Source organism: Anser cygnoides, chromosome 34, assembly GCF_040182565.1.
Source record: "Anser cygnoides isolate HZ-2024a breed goose chromosome 34, Taihu_goose_T2T_genome, whole genome shotgun sequence".
NCBI classification, from domain to species: domain Eukaryota; kingdom Metazoa; phylum Chordata; class Aves; order Anseriformes; family Anatidae; genus Anser; species Anser cygnoides.
Genome location: NC_089906.1, coordinates 1,614,851 through 1,633,400, shown reverse-complemented (window position 1 = coordinate 1,633,400; position 18,550 = coordinate 1,614,851). Strand labels below are relative to the sequence as shown.

The window sequence follows — 18,550 nt, the reverse complement described above, 5'->3', positions numbered from 1 at the left end:
ACGTCCCTTGGGATGCTTGGCTCTTGCTGTGCAGGATTCTCTGCCACCGCTGTCACGCCCAAGCTTAAAACTTCCCCTTGAAATGTGGGCCCTGCGTGCTGGCTGCGTTTGGGCTCGGCTGTGCCTGGGCACGCTTCTTCCAGCGGCTCTGGAGTTCGTTCTGGCTGGTCCAGACAGATCGCTGCGTGTTGTATCAGGACAAAAACCCTGCTCGAACCTTTCTGGAAAGGATCTGGAGCAAGCTGTGGTGCCACCACGGGCTCACCAGACGTGTTTCTCGCAAAGCTGGGAGGTTCGGCACCGATTTACGCTCATCCAGTGCTGGTCACAGGCAGGAAGAGCATCAACCCTCCAAAAACGCGACCTGCAGAAACGCGCCGCTCACCACGCACGAGCTCATCGTCCTCCAAAAGGAGCTCGTGGTGGGACTCTGGAGAAATAAAAGTCACCCGTGCACCGCTGCCAATTCTCACCCAAGTTTCAGCAAGCTGCTCATGCTGGAGCTGGATTGAAGGAAAAAAAAAAAACACCACCAACTGAGCTAAACTAAAATAAACCAGTGCCTGCTGGCTCGGGTGCACAGGCTCGCGTTCAAGCTGCCCGAGTCAGCAGAGCTCAGGAAGCCCTGTGTGCTTCTGGAAGACAGAGACGTAGGAAGCATGACACATCTCTGGCTGTTGGCTCCGCTCCCCGGGATGTTTATGGTCAGCGAGATCCGCCACGACTCCACAGCCCTCGAGCGAACATCTGGAGCTGCCCCGATGCCACGCAGCGAGGCCGGTGAGTGCCGCGGGGCGGTGGCAGCACGGTGGCTTCCCCCGAGCACCCGTCCCACCACGGGTGCTGGCACTGGGGCATCACAATCGGAGAACGAGCAGGGTGAGGCTGTCGGGGACCCCATCTCCCTGCTGAGCTCAGACCAAATCCAGCAAGGGGGGAGAGGATGAAGCCAGGAACGCGACACTTTATTTCACCGAAAACTGGAGAAGGCCCACCAGGGAGGAAAGGTGACGTCTGTGGCTCCTGCAGACACACCACAGCCTCGAAGGCATTCCCTCGGCTCTCCCAGGTGCCTCCGACCTTTGTAGGACTTGCCAGGGCCACCCAAAAGTGGCCAGAGGAGGAAATGAAACGCAGCTCTCCCACGTTCCAGCCTGGACCATCTGGGCGCTGTCGTCTTCTGAGAAACAGCTGTGCAGCGACACGGGGTTTCTGTTCCAAGAAAGAGGCCAACCTGCGGCTCTGCGAGCCAAAGAGCGGAGCCAGAGGAGGAGGAGGACATGCCTCTGCCACGGCGTTGGGGCCAATGAATCCAGGCACTGAGCCCACAGAAGCCTCGGGGTCTCCAGTGAGGTTTTGGCCACCCTGCAGCGAGGGTTTGGAGACCGAGTGGGACCAACTCACTCAAGGTAGAGAAGGAGAAGCGTCGCGGCAGCATAAAATCCATCAGGACCCACGGACAGAGGGCAAGATCTAGAGAAGATCCACTGGAAAAAGCAGGTACAAGTGCAAAGACTAAACGAATGATGAATTGAGGGATTGCATTAAAAAAGCTACCAGCGATGTTCCGTAGCTGCTCCTGGCCCTGAAGGGTGCCTGAGAAAAGTCCTCCGATGTCCCAGCGCAGAGGAGAGAGGGGCAGCAGCACCCCGACGGAAACGGATGGGAAATTGTGCCCAAAGAGCCAGGGAATCAGAAGAGAAACGGGGATGATCTAAGGGAGAAAAGCTGCAGTGGATGGGAAGCTTGTTAGCTGGACGATGGAAGACCTGCAGCCTTTGGCAATCACATGGGAGCTGTGAGTCACTCACGGTGTGGTTAGAGAAAAAAAAAAAAGAAAAAAAAACATTTAACTGTGGTTTGCAACCTGCAGCGCATGGATGACTTCAAGAACTGCCTATGAAAAGCCAGCCCGTTGTCAGCAGCCTGAGCTTGCTCCGCAGGCATCCGCTCCCTGCTGGAAAACCTTCGGCAAGCCTAAAAAGAGGCGGAAACCCCCCCGTTTCTCCCCAAAACACCTCACACGACAGGGCAGGGAGCCCTTGTCACCACCCAAGACCCTGCGGGGGGGTTCCGCCGCTCGCGTGTGAGCGAGGTTAACCGAAACCGAAACAGGTGTGAGGAAAGGCTAGCTTGAGGGGGGGGGGGGGGGTGGAGAAAAGCAGCTTTTTTTTGCTGCTTGCAGCCGAGCAGCGTGGCTTGTTTAGCTTGGCACGGCCAGGAGGGAATCCGACACTTTCCCAGCGAGGAGCTCTGCTCTCCTTCCCAGCCTACCCGCGCTCCTGGGCAGAGGATTTCGGTTTTCTCTCGGTCTAAAGCTCCCGCGGTCTAAATTTTCGGTCTAAAGCTCGCATGATCTCGGGCTCTGGAGGTGGTTTTGGGGCTCCCACAGCCAGCACCCCAATCCCCGAGCCCACACGTGGCAGAGCTGCGTCAGGTCGGGGAGGAAGACGCTGCTCCTTCCTCCGCGGCGCTTGGACCACGGCTGCTGCCTCTCGTTGAGCTGCAGCGATGACGCTCGGCCCGACACAGCTTTCGGGACTGTGCTGATCCCGTTTAACCCAGCAACGGCGACCCCAAGCCCCCAAACCTCCCGCTTCGAGCCCGCCGGCCCTGGGGAAACCTTCACGTGCCGAGGTCTGAAGGGCTTCGAGGCGCGATTTCAGCTCCTAAATACACACTGATGCGGGTCCAAAAAGATCGAGCCTAGATAACCGTGCTCTGCCTGCTTTGGGCAGGGCAGGTGCTTCCCCTACATCGATATCCACCCCCCAAAAGAGTTTAAAACCCTCAAAAAAAGGGTTTGGGGTGAGCTCCCCTTCGCCACCCCTGCCTTGTGCAGCACCGAGCCCCCTGGTGCGGCTCCAAGCCACCTCCCATGCATTTCCCAATTTTCAGCAGAGCCCAGGCGGGTGCTATGTAAAACCCCATTCCTTTGCCGCTTAAAACCCTTGGGGCTCTTCTACCCGAGGTGTTTCCAAGTCTGCATTTCTCCCATCACAGAGCTTTGTTTTAAAAACAAAGGGCAAGTGAGAATGAGTGCTGCCCGCGGGTGCCAAGCCTTCCTTTCAGGTCTTTTACCTGCCATGAGAGCCCAAAAGGAGCCTTTTCAGAGACTGTTGAAACCCCTTTTTTTTTTTCCCCCTCCTCCCATTAAAGAGTTATCAGGGCTCTGAGCAAATCCATCCTCTTGATCCTGCGCTGCTCCGTCCAGCCTTAAGCAAGATTTATGTGACGGGTGGCAGAAACTTTCCTCGTCAGCAGAGGACACATCCAGCATCTAATGAAAGAACGGCTTCTCTCCAAGCTGCTTGAAAGCCATCCAGGCTCTGTTGCAAGCTCATCTTGTTTGGATCCATCCCTCTTAAAAAGTTTCCAGCAGATCTCGGCACACGGGCTGCTCCCATAAAAGTGGCAGTGTTTTACCGGCGATGAATGCAGGCGATTCACGTCGCCACCCCCTTTCCCTCCAAGCCTGCATCTTTTCACCCCGGTCGCTCGCTCCTCTGTCTGCCAGCACAGGTTGGCTTCACTGTCGCTAAAACGGGGTTTGAATCACCTTAGAAAACATCTGAGGAGCCCTGGGAAGCCAGCGTGATGCTTGCGCTCTTCTACCTGCAAATGTTAGCTGGTGAGATGGTCCCCGAAGGGTTTTTGGGATGCTATACGGGACAAACTCCATCAGGATCATCTCGCTGGTTGCTGCCGTTAACAAGCTGTCCTCTCTGATTACAGAAACCCACCGAGGAGAACTGTGAGCCAACGGGTGAGCCGTGCCAAATGCGGCCGGATCCGCTCCTCAGGTGGCTTCTGGGCTTTCTGGAGATGCCCAACATGGGGTAATCGTGGTGAAAATCCCTGCGCTGCTTCTCCTGGCACCACCTCGCCCCAGGCTCCGGCAACGTGGAGGATGAACCGAGATGGGACCCAAAAGCTGCCGAGATTCTTCTTCCACCTGAGCATCCGATGGGGAGATGGACCCCAAATGCCTCAGGGAGGAAAAAATGGGACTGACTCCAGGCAGAGCAAGAAGGGACCGGCCACTGGAGATACTAGGTGGAAAATTAAGATATATTGAGGATATTTGCAGCCGCTACACAGGGCTCAGGGTCAGGGCTTTGTTTGCGAGGTCTCTGCAGGGTCCATCAGGTACAAACCAGGCAGAGGTGCTTTCCCAGATCCTCAGGTCTTAAATTAGTCTTTTTTTTTTTTTCTTCTCCCCTCTACATCTGGGAATCCTTGAAGGCCAAGCTCCCAGAAGACGCACAGAGCCGCGCTTTCTGGGAGCCAGCAAAAAAAAAAAAAAAAAAGGAAGATTTTGACCGCGGGAATAGCCCAAAGCTGTAACAACGCATCGGATTAATGCGGTTACGAGGGGGACGAGCCAGAGGCTGGGGCAGCGGCGGAGGAAGGGAAGCAGCTGCTCAGCTCCACATCCCCACACGGGATAAGCTCCACCAGATCCCGATGACACGAGGACGTGGTGCTGTGGGAGGCACGGCGCGAGCAGGAATTTCGTTTTCTCCGCGGCAGCGAGCGCTGGAGGAGGATTAACGTGGCCCTGTGCCGGAGCATGAGCTCATTTCTGCTGGGGCTGGGACGAGGTAACAGCATCTCCATCCCCAGCTTGACCCAGCAGGCGGTAAGTCTTCGAAAAGGGCTCATTGCTGCAGCCGCTTCTCCTTTAGGCTCTCCTGGATGGACTTTATCCCCTCATATTGTGGGGGAAAAAAAAAGAGAAGAGAGATTTGGGCCACTTGCTGGGGTTTTCTGTACATCCAGCAGCCTGGAGAACAGCCTGGGCTGTGGGACAAAAGCAAGCACTCCCCAGGAAAACCCACACATTTGCACCCCTGTTGCAAGCTTGCCCTAACCAAGAGCCTGGCTTTGCACAGCAAAAACCCAGCCCGGCCCTAAAAAAACACGGAGGGGACGGATGGGGGCCGTGTCCTACTTGGGATGGCAGCGGGAGAACCCACGGCCGTGCCCCCGGCTTATTTTTAAACCGTGGCCCGGTTAGCACGAGCAGCGGCACAGGGAAGGTGCCGCGGGCTGCTTCGGGACGTTATTTATAGACGCCCAAAGAGTGGCACAGCAGATGCTCCGCGCCTCAGGCAACCCCGAGGAGGAGGAGGAGAAGCGGGAGGCAGGACGGGAGCACAGCCCGCCCCTCCTCGCGCCTTCACGGCTCCAGTTTCGGGTCACCCGAGGCCACACACGGCACAAAAACGGCTCCCACGACGCTCATCCCATCCTCTTGGTGACACGCTTGAGGACCACGGCTTGAGGACCCAGCCCCAACCGTTCTGCCCCCTGGGGATGTCACGGGGCTTGCAAGCAACCACTCAACCCAGCCATTGCCTTGCCCAAAAATCCTTATTTTGGTGCATGGTGCGATAGCCCCTAACCCCAAAACTCTTTGGGAAGAGTTTCAGCTCCTCGAGGCTCGCTACCCCTGCGTTAGGGGACACGTAGCACAGGGTTTTTTTCCATGCAACCTTAGGGTTACCAAGTGTACTCCGTGTCCCAGCTCCAGCCAAGCTCTGTCTGTTGTCTTGGACTCAAGTATTCAATTATTTATTTGCTAGGCAACAACATGACATCTTTCCTGGCACCACTCGCAGGCTCCAAGGCTGACGGAGCGGTAATTAGCGAGGAAGGTTACTGGGACCGCGAGCTCAACCTCCTCGGTGAAGAGAGGTTGGAAAGCCAACGGCTTAACTCAGCCCAACGCCCATGAGCGTGGGGAATGCGATGGGAATTTGCCACGTCGGGGGCCCGGCGCCATCCCTCATCCACACAAGAAACATCCCCCCCCCAAAAAAAAAAGCCAAAAAGAAGGGGTTGGTCACCGGTGGGCGCACGGCAGCGGCTGTCCTGAATAGGTACGGCAAGGGATTGGAAAGAGCTGCACCTCGTTCAGGTGTCCCATCTTGTGACTTGCCTATCTTTTCTGGACGGAGTTCAAAGGCGGGCCATAAAGGAAAAAAATAAATAAAAACGTAAAAGAAATTGGCCCAGCAGTCGGCAAACACACCTTGGGACGCACCTTGGGCGTAAGCTGCTGCGCTCAGGAAAGGGTTTGAAGGCCACTGGAGCTCTCTGCAAACCCCAAAGCTGACCCCGAAACGTTTCCTACATTGGAGCACTTCGTATGGGGACCCACCTTGCAAGAAGGCCACATTTTCCCCCTAAAATTCACTCCAATACAAAAAGATGGACTCAGCGCTGTCAGGGTTAATGCAACAATAAATAATCTTATTTATCGCCCCTTCACCCAAACCAACTAGGAACCAGCTTTTCCACCCAAAACCAGTTGCTTTGCACCTGACACCCGACGGACCCAATCCAGCACGAGCAAGAGAGACGTCTGGAGGTCTCAAATTTCTCCAAAAAAATCCCATTGATTGATTTTTTTTTTTTTACTGTACAGGTGAGCTGCCATCGCAGCCCAGCACCAGCCGCGCTCAGCACTGACACTTTTCCAGCCGTTTCCTCCTTATCTTCATCTGCTCCATGGTTATTTAAGCACCAGCTTTGCTCTTCTGAGCGGAAAAAACACCTTTGCCCTCTCATCTCCCCACTAAAATCCCCTCCAAAAGGTTTGGTGCCACCGTTCCCCCCCCGCAAATGACCCGAATTGGGGAAATTTCATCCCAATGACTCCTTGGACCTGCTAAAGCCCCGGGGCATCTGATGGTAAAGTTGGAGGAAAGCTCCCGTTTAGCGAGACTTCAAGGGAAAACCCTAAAGTGCCTTGGAGGGAACCGAGGACGGACCCCACGCTCCACAAGCACGCAATAACCGACCCCATGGGGCCGCCACCGTCCCCAATCCCATCAGGTTTCTCCCCAGTTTGCGGGGGGCGGGCGAAGCGCACAGCAGGATTTGGCCCAGAAGCACTGGATCGCAAGGGGAAACCGAGTCACGGATGGAGCCTCGCAGTGTGTGAACGGCCCTTTGTCCTCTTTTAAGGAGATTTAAGGCAGGTATCAGCCCAAAATCGGGCCCCCCGAGGAAGGTGGATAGGGATGCGGCTGGACAGGCACACGCTGCTACTCCCCAGCAGCAATTAAACCCCAACCCAATTTAAGCTGTCCCCAAACCAGGCTGTCCCCAGGGGTGTGGACATTTTCCCAACCCGCCGCTGACCGTCACGGCCCGCGGCTTCTTTCTGGTCCTTCAGGACTTTGTGGCAAATGAGCACCAACGTCCGGCGGCCCCCTGGGACCCCGAGCCCACCTCCCGCCCCTCGAAATTCCCGACCACCTCGGTCGAGCGGCCACGAGAGCGGAGGCAAACACGGCCCCGAGAATCCTCCCCGAGGCTCTCGGGCGCGACGCTGGGCTCAAGTGGGCTCTTGAGTTTCATTCCAGCACGGGGGGGGAAAAAAAACGTAAAATAAATAATTAGTAAAAACATCACCTCAGGTGCCCGAACAGGGAGGGATCGGCCTCTCCCAGGGGCGATGGCAGCTTGCTCCGGCTTCCCGAGCAGCCTCGAGGGATCCCAAGCGTCCCCGGGAGAGCTCCAAGGGTCGATCACCCCACGCAGTGGGTTCCAGGCGTCCGATCCGGATGCCCCCCGTGGTGAGCCCATTGGCTCTGATTTTCCACCACCCTTTTTGTACCGCCTCCCAAAAAGGCACAGCGGATTTACTCAAGTCACCTCAAATCTTGGGTTATTCCTCCCAATTTCAGAGGACTGAGGATTTGGGATGAAAATGCCCCTTTTTAGCCCGCTGAGCTACTTATGCCAGGTGGCTGCCTATACTTCACCCTTCCCAGTTGAACCAGTTTGGCATAAGATGCTGGTTGGAAATCAAACCTCGGACTTTCTGGAGCGATATGAGGTGCCCCGATGGATAAAAAGCCCTGTCCCGTGCTAAAACCAGGGACATTACGACACCGAGATGAAATCAAATCACACCGGAGATGCAGCTGGGAGCAGAAGAGCCCGGTGCTGTCCCCTCAGGAGCTCGGCTGGCTCCTGTGCCAGCGATTAAACGCATTAAAAGGTGTAAAAGAGACAAGTCGGCCAAAGCAGGACGCAGCCGCGGAGGATAGGAAGTGTCATTTCCTCTCTGACTTGCTGGTATTAAATCGATGCACGTTCCCTTCGCTTCGATTAACTCGGATAAATAAACCCTCAGCCCGCTTTCGGCTCGCGGCCACAGGGAAGAATTCAGCCGAAGGAGCGACGCGGCGCTGGGTTGGTGCAGCAGGGCTCTGTGCCACCGCGCTGCCCCCTTTGGGGACCATCCCCGTTTGGGGACGTTGCCAAGCTGCAGAGCACAACGAGCCCGTGGCGGGGACACTGCCGTTGGGGTCTTGGTGGCATCCCCCAGAGTGGGACGTCCCTGTGTGGGGGACCTCGTGGCACCCCGCTCTGCCACAGCAATCCCGAAGCGGGACGTCCCCACGTCGGGGACCTCGTGTCACCAGCCCCGGGCACGAGGAGGCGGCTGCAGCACCGCACGATGCTGCCAAGCCCCCACAGCTGCCGAAATGCTGAAAGCATGACCCCACGTGGCCCCCAGCCCTCTGCTAGCCCCAAATCCCCCATCCGAACCCTTTCCCTGCGCTGACCACATCGCTCACCTGCGGGGAAAGAGCAGTCGGTCGCCGGAGGGGACGCGGCGGGGACGAGCTGCCGCGATGCAGCGAGCCCCGCAAAAACTCTCCGCGACCACAGCTCCAACTGCCCTGCCCAAATTCGAGCTGATAGGGGCAGGAAACCCCCCGGGTTCGGGCTGATAACGGCCCCAGCGGTGAGAGGAGCTGCAGCCTGTTAAAAATGCAGCCCAGAGATAAAGGCTTTGGGATTCGGACCCGAGGGCATGCTGCTTGCTCGGCCCCAAAAGGAGGACAGGGACCTCGCCATCCCCGGAATTTCCAGCCAAGCACAGGAAAAGCTGGCTTGCAACAGTTAATTACCCGAATTGCTTTTACGAGAGCCCCTTCCCAGCACAGGCAGAGCCCAAAACAACCTCCCAAGGAAGAAGGAGGGGAAACGAGGCTGCCAAGAAGGCATGGGAAGGGTTTCCATCGGACACGGCACCGAAGCAGGGTTTCTTCCATCCTTCCCACGCCACAATCCTCTGTGTGCCCCGAAGGTTTCCGCATGCAGAAACCCTTTCCCTGCGGGGGAGCTCGATGCAAATAAACCAGGAGCAGCGTCTGGGTGCCAAAAAACTGCCGGTGCCGTCCTCCGAAGCCGAATTCTCGCCGCTCCAGCTTGGAAGCCCCAAAAAATCCTCCCTCGGTGGCTGCTCACTGACCTCCCCGCCGCGGCAGTGTGGACTTTGCCTTGTTCCAAAAAGCCGCTGCCAAAGCTGGCTCCGTGCCCTCCGCCGTGCTCCACGCAGCCGCAGGCAACGTTTTCCGCGGGCAGCCGCGTGTCTTGGGCACGCTGCTCGCCCGGAAACCCCAGACCCGAGGGGGGAAAAAAAAAAAAAATCGGCTGCGACAGAGCACAAGGCTTTTCCAAGCCCGGTTCCCCTCCAACGAGCCCTTCGGGGAATTTGGGATGTTGCCAGCACGCGGACGCAGCATCACACCTTGCTCCATGCCTCCTGCAGCCTCGTCGGTACCAAAACAGCCCCCAGGGCTGGGGAGGAGCAGCGCTGAGCATTTGGGGTGGTTTTCACCATTCTGTAGATCCTTCAATCCCACATACCAGCCTTAAATCCCACGTTTGGGGTGCTTTCGGGGGCTGTTTCACCGTGTGCTGGGAAGCAGCCAAAGAGACTCGCACAACTGCAGCCCCTTCGGCAGGGCTGGGGCCACCCGAACTACCCCAAGACCCCAGCTGAACCCTGCAGGCCACCCGCACGGGGATATTCTCCATCTCCAGGTGCATCCTTTTCATTTTTGGGACGCCACCTCCCCCCCTTTCTCCCTATTTTGCCACGCTGCACGGCATTAGCCTGTTGTGCTCTGGCAAACCCGCCTCGCACACGGGATTTCTAGAGGGGGAAGAAAAAAAAAAAAAAAAAAAAAAACTTGATCCTGCTCAGCACCAAGCAGGATTTGCCCTCCAGCAAAAACACCCTGCGCTAAACCTCACGCCTGACTGCCCCGCGCCGGGCTGCCGAGCTCAGTCTTTGAATTCTCCTTCCCTCCTCAGGTTAATTTTCCACCCGTTGACCACAGCGGAGGAGCCCGGAGCTTCGAGGACGCGGTGCCACCCAAATCCCAGCGGGACCAGCTCGTACGCAGCAAGCGGATCACCCGTGCGAGCAGGTGAGGTTTTAACTCGAGCGCGGAGTTACGGGCAAGCTCGTCCCAGGAAAGCGGCTTTGAAGAAGCGCCCGCAATCAGCAGCCAGCAGCTCCGCAGCTGCTTCTGCTTCCAGCTGCTCAAGAAGCCACCTTCCACCCAGGGGGAGGCTAATTAACAAGGCAAATCACCCGCCGGGATGCCTCGAGGAAACGGAGAAGGAGAGGAGGGCTGCGAATGTGCAGGGTGGAAGCGGGCACCGGGCCAACCCGCAGCCCTCGGCGCCCCAACGGTGCCAAAGTTTTGGAGGACGCGGGGCTGGCACGGGAGAGGGCCAATCCTCCGAGCAAGCAGGGGACAGATGCTGGGAAATCGGGGGTTTGGGGAGGAGCAGAGCACATGCAGCAGCTGTGTAGGGTTCCCCTGCGAGAGGAGAGCTGGGGAAACATCCCCAGAGCGCGGCAGCATCGCTCAGAGCCCTCAGAGGAGGGATTTTTCCAGGGGAGTAACTCCCACGGGTAACAAAATGCTCATCCTGTAACGGAAGAGCGATAGTTATCACGATGCTAACGGCATCCCAGCACAGCTCCACACTGGCACTGGTGGCAAACGGGTCCCTGCCCGTCCCGTCGCCTGCACGCAGCTCAGAGGACACAGCTCAGAGGACGAGGTTTTACCCACGCAACCATGCTCGGCGGAGCCCCTTCGAGAAAAGGAAGCGCCGAGGGGAGTTCGGCGAGGTGCAGGTGGCGTGCTTTCGCTCCCGTGGCCCCAGCGGCACCAAAAAAGCACCCACGGCCAGAAGATTTGACTCGCAAAGCGTGCCTGAAAGCTCTCAGCCACGGGGAAGGCGAGGAGTTGGCTGCAGCGAGGGGGGCTCTGCCTTCCCCAGGTGCACCCTGAGCTCGGGGAGGCTCACGGCATGAGCAGTCCCAACCCTGGCTTGCTGCTCGTAAGCGTTTTTGGAACGTGGGGCAGACCCCCAACGCCAGCCCTGCTCCGAGGCGCAGGGCAGGGTGGCCGGAAGCTCTCCGAGAGCCCAGTTTTGGGGGCTGACCCATCCCGTGGGACACGTCTGGGCCTCAACAACAGGGATGCGACCCCCCGGCAGGTCCCCGTGGCTCCTCAAGCTGGTCCCCGTGGTGCAGCCCGGCCACCTCGCGCCCTGCCGCTGGGGATGGTGGCACGCGTCCCATTCGGGGTCCCTGCAAGGGACAAGTGGCCTCCAAAAAGCCACCAGCTTGAGCCACTGCATCCCTGTCTCTGGTGCTGAATCCAGGCACGAACTTGCTCATTTTGTCACGACCCTGAGCCCCAAACCCACCCGTTTTCACCACGCCGAGGCTCCCTTTGCCCGGATTCTCGGCATCTCGCGGCAAAACGTCCCCAAACCAAGAAAGCAAACACAAACCAGAGCGGGGGCACCGCCGGCAGGACGCGGGCACGACATCCGAACCGGCTCAACCCAAACCAACCAAAGCACCGGGAGCTGCCACCAGCCCGCAGGAGGAACCCAACAGGGACTTCACGGGGACTTACCGGCCACATCGCGGGCTTCCAGGGCGATGTCGGGCTCCTGGCGGGACAGAGGCGAGAAGAAGTTGGGGTCCTCTTGCAGGGGACAGAGCTCGGTGCCGGAGGGTCCCTTTCCGTCCCTGCTCATCATTGCCAGGTTGTCTGCGGTGTAGAAGGTGGCTTCCTTGAGCTCCGTCCCTGCTTCCACCGATGTCCCAGATAGAGCCGGGCTCTCCAGAGGCGCTTTCGCATCTTTAACAAAAGCAGCTCTTCTCTCTTCACCTTGGGGGCACTCAAGGGCAGCAAAATTCTCTTTGTTTGGCTCCAGTGTCATTAACAGGGCTCTGCCTCCCTCTCCCTGGCGCTCTCGCTGTTGCTCTGATAAAGTAGGGACAGCTTTCTCCATCCCTCGCCGATTGTGCTGTGTCACTTGCAAAAAAACACCGCACTGGGACTCGGGAGGGTTGGCGGCCAGGGACTGCCGGAAAAATCTACGAGAAACAGAGATAAGAGAGGGGAAGATGAGAGAGGAGCCTGGATTTCTCCCAGGCGGAGGAGGCTGCGAGAGCGGCAAGCAGCTTCTAAAAACCCTGAAGCTTCCCAGCGCGGGGCCTCGCTGCTATTCCCAACGCTGGCATTCCCAGAACGTCTCGGTGCCCTCTGCTCGTCCTGTTTTTGCTGCTCCCCGAGCCCAGCCAGGCTCTGGGGCAAGACGTCGCGTCCCACCGCTCACCCCCTTGGGAGCACCAACGCTGCTGGTAGCTGACACGGTGCCGGGTCCGTCCCGGAGGTGACGCACCCCAAAACATCCCAGATCTCCCCAGCACGAAGCTCTTCCCCCAGCCCGTTATTTGCGAAGAGGGATGGCGGCTGGGGTGGGGATGCCTCCTTGCTTTGGTGGCATCCATCCCCTGCTACGCTCCCTGCCAGCCAGAGAAAACCATCACCCTCGAGCACGTTATTTCCCCCCAAAATTAATCACGACGCAGCTGCCGGAAGCGTTTGTATCCCCGAAGCCTCCTGGCTCCCCAAAGACACAGGCGTTTGGTCCGCTGCCGACACCAAGTGGGGTTGAAGCAGGAGAAACGCCTCAGCCTTGCACCGACCCCGCCGCTGACGCCAAAATTGCCCCAAAGCCAAGAAATCCTCTATCCTTGCGACCCCGCGTCCTTTCGGATGAGTTCAACTGGCTGGGTCAAAGCAACGTCCTCACCAAAAACAGCACCCAGGGATCCTCCAAGGGTTTGGGTGCTCCTGGGGGCAAGCCAGTTGTGTTTGTCCCCCCCCAAAAAAATAACTCGTCTCCCCCAAACCCTTTCCACCGCCTTAAAAAAAAGTCACCTGGAGGAAGGAGGGAGATCTCCCAACGCCCCTGCTTTGACTGAGGGGCCGAATCCTGATCGGGGGCGGGGGGGGGGGGGAAAGGAGGAAAGAGGCGCTAAAAAGCCCGGCTTATCAGCTAGCTGGAGGATAAAGGCACACAGGGAGAGCGAAGGAGCTAAATTTACCCAGCCGGGGAAGGAGAAGGCAGGGAGACTATAAATACCTTCAAGGTAACAATGCAAATGAAGAGAGGGAATTATTCGCGCTCTCGCAAGATGCTATTACCATCCACCGTAGCCCGGGGCCACGGGAGGAGAGCAGCAGAGCCGAGCCCGGCGTGCGGCACCACGGTGACCCCGAAACCCTCTCCTGTCCCCCAAAAAGCCACTTTGCCGCCTTCCTCTACGGGGCCGGGCGAGTCCCCAGCTGCACGCACCCAACTGGCTCTTGCTTGGGCTAGTTTCTTCCCAGCGATTTTTTAAAAAATAGCACTAAGACCTAAAAATAAAAAGAAACCAAAACCGTGGCACAGTCGCCTTTCTTCCAAATCAGCAGGGGTCAGCTCCTGCAGCTGGCTTCCATTTGCGCGCCGCTTCCTCCGGCAGCGCCCAACGCTCGCACGCGGCTTCCAGCGAGCCGGGGATGCCGCTCGACGAGGGCTTTTCCACCTGGGGTTTTGGAGCTGCAAACTCGAAGCGTCCCAAATCCCTTCTGCGCCTCCCCTGTCGCCGTTCGGGAGTTTCCCACGTCGTCGTCCCAGAGCTGCTCCCGCAAGCTGCTGGTGCCCAAGGGCTGGGGCAGAGGGTGCCCAGCCAGGATAAAGCCAGACCCCGGGGAAAGCTTCTGCTTCTCCCCAGCTCTGCTGAAAGCCAGGACGAGTACGCAAAGAGGGCAGCAGGGCAGAGCACATCCTCTCCCCGTTCCTCCCTGTATCTCCCATCGCATCGTTCCGGGAGGCAGCAGCACCGGCTCGGCACGCGGCGGCAGCATCCGGAGGGGCTCGGCTGCCTGGAGGTTCCTCAAACCTCAGCACCAAGTCAGAGGAAACCAAAAATAATAATAAAAAAAAAAAAAGAAACCCACCCCTATTTCAAGAGCGGGCTTAAATTTCGTCTCGGGAGCCAAGGGCTGACCAGGGAAAACAATGGCCCATAGATTTGCCCGGTGCCTCTTTGCCAAGCATCGGGCGCCTGCGAGCAGAAAGCGGCGGAGGAGCGAGCCCGGCGGCGCTGCTGTCGCTAGCACATCCCACGGGCCACCTGCTCCGTGCCTGCCCGCGCGCGGGGACAGCCACCAAGCCGATCCTGCTGCCACGTCCCCGGGAAAGCCAGCGGGGAGAGGGGGGGACATGGGAAGAGGGGACACGGGGAGAGGGGACCCCCCAAAATCGAGCAGGACGGGCCCCTGCCGCCATCGGCGCATCCCTCCGCCAGCCACGGGGCTGGCACCGGGGAGGCTCGTCCCAACCTTCCTGGCAAGCTGCAAGAGCCAGGCAATCAGCCAAACGGAGAGAAATCACCCCAAAACACATCACCCCGCTCCTGGAAAAAAAAAAAAAAAAAAAAAACAACAACCGACACGACTAAACACGGCACGACAACGTGGGCACGCGGTGGAAAGGCGCGTCGCCCTTCCTGCGAAGGGACCCATCAAAACTGGGCTAAGTAACTGGGGGTTTGGGTTTTTTTTTCCTCTTTTAAACAGAAAGCAGCGGCCCGGTTCAGCTCTGCCAGCCCTGCATCCCCACAGCATCCCGAAGCCGCCGGCACAGATCCCAACATGGCCAAGAAACGAGGATTTTGGTTAAAACACGTCGAGCGCAGGGGCCAGCGCGGCACCGTTGCCGGGGGGGTGCCGATACCACATCGCCCTCCAAATATATTAATTTTAAATTACTTTTTGGAAGACCTGCAGCCACCCAGCCTCCAGGAAGGGGCTTTTTTCCCTTTTTCTCCTTCGCGAGACACGGCTGCATCTCCCCCCCCCCCCCCCCCCCCCCCAATCTGCCGCGCCAGCAGCTCTCCATAGAAACTGGCCGCCGTTCCTTCTTCCTCCCCAAACACCTGGTTGGGTGTTTTCAAGCTCACTGAAGAAGATTTGAGATTTTCCCCTCTCTTCCCCCTCCTCTCCACGCCAGCACCCACCTCCACAGCTCGCGGAACCCCCCCACAAAAAAAGCAGGGGCTGACTCCGCCGGGAGAGCGAGGCGTGACCCACTCGCTGCTTTTTTGGGGGACTTTTAAAAAAAAAAAAAAGGCAAAAATCCCCAAGGCCCCCCCCCCCAGCCCCCCGAGAGGACGCAGAGTTTAAAAGTGCTCTTACCGAGCTCCCCGGCACCCGCTCGTGGCAAGGGCCAAAGCCAGACTGCAGCATCCCTTCCCCCAGCCCATCGCCCCAGAGCCATGCAAAGGCGGAGCGGGATTGGGACAATTTAAATGCTAAAACGCTTAAGTGGGGACAATTGCTTCCTTCCCTGGGAGCCAAGCGCAGGGGGATCTGGGCCACCACCACCACGCCAAGGGTGACCGCACGAGGCCAAACGGCTCCTGGTGGCGTTGGGAGCCTCTCCCCCCACCCCAAGCCCCGCCACCCCGAAGGGTCCTTTTGCCAACCCCGAGCGAGCGTGGCGGGGAGGAAAAGCTGGGCTCGGCCCCGCGCGGTTTTGAGGATTTCTTCTTGGGTGGAAACTTCTTCTCAGGCAGAACCACCAAAGGGGAACGATTGCTCTGGAATTCGATCCAAGAGGAATTCGGGGAGGACCCAGGAAGCTCCCACAAGCTCCTTCCCAGCAACAGCGACGCTGCTCTGGGAGCCAAAAATCGGGCTTGAGCCGGGATCCCGGCCGATTTCCTTCCTCGGAGAAACTTCAAATGATCAGCGACATTCCTCCCAAGCGCCCGAACAGCAGGAAGCTCTCTCTGAAGCCACATTTCTGAGAGCGTTTAGCCGAAGAGGGGCTCGCTTCCCTCCCAGAGCTGGAACAAGCGAGGGGCGCGTCCCCCAGGGTGCTCTTCCTTCTCTTCTGCTTCCACGATCGCCGGCAAATCCAGCGCCGAGGGTTCGGTTCGGCGGGCTTTGCTCGATATTTTGGGTCATCCGGGTGCCGGGCCGCTCGGGGAATTCAGCTCCAGGACCCTCCGCGTCGCCGCCAGGTGAATCGATGTGGGGGGGCCGAAAATTTCGGTGTCGAGCGAAGCGCAGACAGACGGACCTCCACGGAAAGCCCCCAGCCGACGTCAAGCCATGCCGGGATGAAAGCCGCTCCGAAAAGGACCGGCGGCGACGCCAGCGCCGCTCCCACCTTCTCCTCGCCGCCCGGGTGGGCTCCGGAGCCGCTCTCCGAGCTTCGGCGGCACCGAAGCCCCCCCCGTGCCCACCATCACCGCCGTCCCCACCTGCTCTCTGCCGGCTCTCAGTCTCCTGGAGTCAGCGGGGGGGGGGGTCATGGGGGGGCTCCTGCCCGCTCGTTACCAGAGCCTCGTTGAAGCAAAGCTCGTTAATGAGCTCCACGAAGGCCGGTCGGGGTGCCCCCCCCCCAAGGGGGCTCGGCACCGACACCCACTGATGCCACAGCGGCATTGAATCAGCCACAGGGTGGGGGGGGGAGCACGGGTCCAAACTCCCCCCCAGATGTCACCGCGTCCCCCCCCTGCGTATCACGGCAGCCTTCTGCCCCCGTCCTGTGTCACCCAGGTCATCCTGTCCCAGGGGGGTGTCGGGGGGGGGGGGCCATCCTGACGTGGCCCTGGGGCCACACCGTTGTACCCTTGTCCCCCCGCCCAGGTGCCCGTCCCCCCCCCAGCACGACCAACCCCCCCATGTCCCCCCCCCAAGCAGCCACAGCCCCCCCATAATGCCTGCCCCCCTCCCCCAGGCACACCCCCCCCGTGTCCCCCCACCTTGGTCCCCACCACTATCACAGGTGCCCCCCCCAAAACATCCCCCCTCCACACAACCCCCCCGTGCCCCCCCCCCAAAGCCACCTGTGCCCCCACACTGCCACCACCCCCCACGCCACCAGGGTGCCCCCCCAAAGCCACCTGTGTCCCCACACAGCCCCAGTCCCCCCCCAGCCCCCCCCCCAAGCCACCCCCCCCTCCCCCTTTTCACCCCCCCCTTGCCACCTGCCCCCCCCCCTTGCCACCCCCCCGGCCGCCTCCCCCCCCCCCCCACATCCACCCCCCCGGTGTCACCTCCCTCCCTGCCCCCTCCCCCGGCCCCCCCCGGTCCAGGGCCCAGCTCCCCCCGGTCCCCCCCCGGTTCCCGGCTGCGTTTCAGCACCCCGGACGGGGCCGCCGGCGGGGGCTTCTCGCCCCTTCCACCCCCTCCCCGGGCCGGTTGCCGGTACCGGGGGGGTAGGACACGACCCCGCTTTCCCCCCCCCCCCGGGCCGGGCCCCCCCCCGGTACTCACGCCGGCGGCCCCCCGGGGCCGGGCCCGCCAGGCTCCTCAGCGCCGCCGCCGCTGCAGCCGCCGCCCCCGGGGCCGCCTGCCCGGCTCCGGTCCCCGCAGCAGCCGCCGGGCCGGGGCCATGGTCCCTTTAAATCCCCCCCGGGGGCCCCGCCGCTCCCGGTCCCGGTCCCGGTCCCGGTCCCGCCGCCGCCGCCGCCTGCGCCGCTCCGGCCGCTCCCCCGCCCCCCTCCCGGCGGCGGGGCCTGACTACGTCACGCCGAGCGCGACCAGGCCGCCGCCGACATCTTGGAGGCGGCGAGCGGGGTCCCAGCGCCGCCTCCGCCGCCGCCGCCGCCGCCATCTTGGGCCGCGCCGCCCCCGCCCCCGCCCGCGCCCGCCCCGCCGGAGCGGCCGCCGCGCGCCGCCGCCCTCCGCCCCTTGGCCCGCGCGGCGCGCCGTGATGACGTCGACGGCCCGGCGGCGACGCCATGTTGGGAGTGGCGGCGGACGGGGTGGGGAGGGGGGGCGAACGACGCGGCGACCTTCCAAAGGGGAGGGGGAGCGGCGGCGCGGCTCGTGCGTCATCGCGGCGCGACGGCAGCGCCGCGCCGCCATCTTGGGGAGGGCGCGGGGGGAAGGTCGCTGGGATGGGAGGGGGCGGCCCCGAGCTGCCCGCTCCTGGCCTCAGGAGACCCCCAGGGCCCCCGTGGTCCTGTCAGCCCCAAAGGGCGCCCTTGGTCCTGCCCTAAAAAGTCCCCATGGCAATGTCACCCCCAAAGAGTCCCCGTGGCCCTCTCCCAAAAGGTCCCCGTGGACTTGACGCCCCCAGAGGGTCCCATGGCCCTGCCCCAAAAGGTCCCCATCGTCCTGTTCCCAAAGGTCCCCATGGTCCTGTCACCCCCAAAGGGTCCCATAGGCCTGCCCCAAAAGGTTACCATCCATGGTCCTGTCCCCAAAAGTCCCCATGGTCTTGTTACCCCCAAAGAGTCCCCATGGCCCTGGCCCCAAAAGTCCCCATGGCCCTGGCCCTAAAAGTTCTCATGGACTTGAACTTGACACCCCCAAAAGGGTTCCATGGCCCTGCCCCTAAAGGTTACCAT

General features: G+C 60.4%; 1 protein-coding gene across 1 annotated transcript in view; it reads right to left on the bottom strand.

Annotated features, from left to right (window-relative positions):
* Positions 1-17,832, bottom strand: part of WIZ (WIZ zinc finger) — a 50,687-nt gene extending 32,855 nt beyond the window's left edge. The window contains 3 exon segments of the mRNA XM_066986522.1: positions 11,760-12,226; positions 17,472-17,626; positions 17,629-17,832. Of these exon segments, the coding sequence (XP_066842623.1) occupies positions 11,760-12,226; positions 17,472-17,626; positions 17,629-17,811 (805 nt within the window). The 5' untranslated portion in view covers positions 17,812-17,832.
* Between the last annotated feature and the right edge of the window lie 718 nt (positions 17,833-18,550).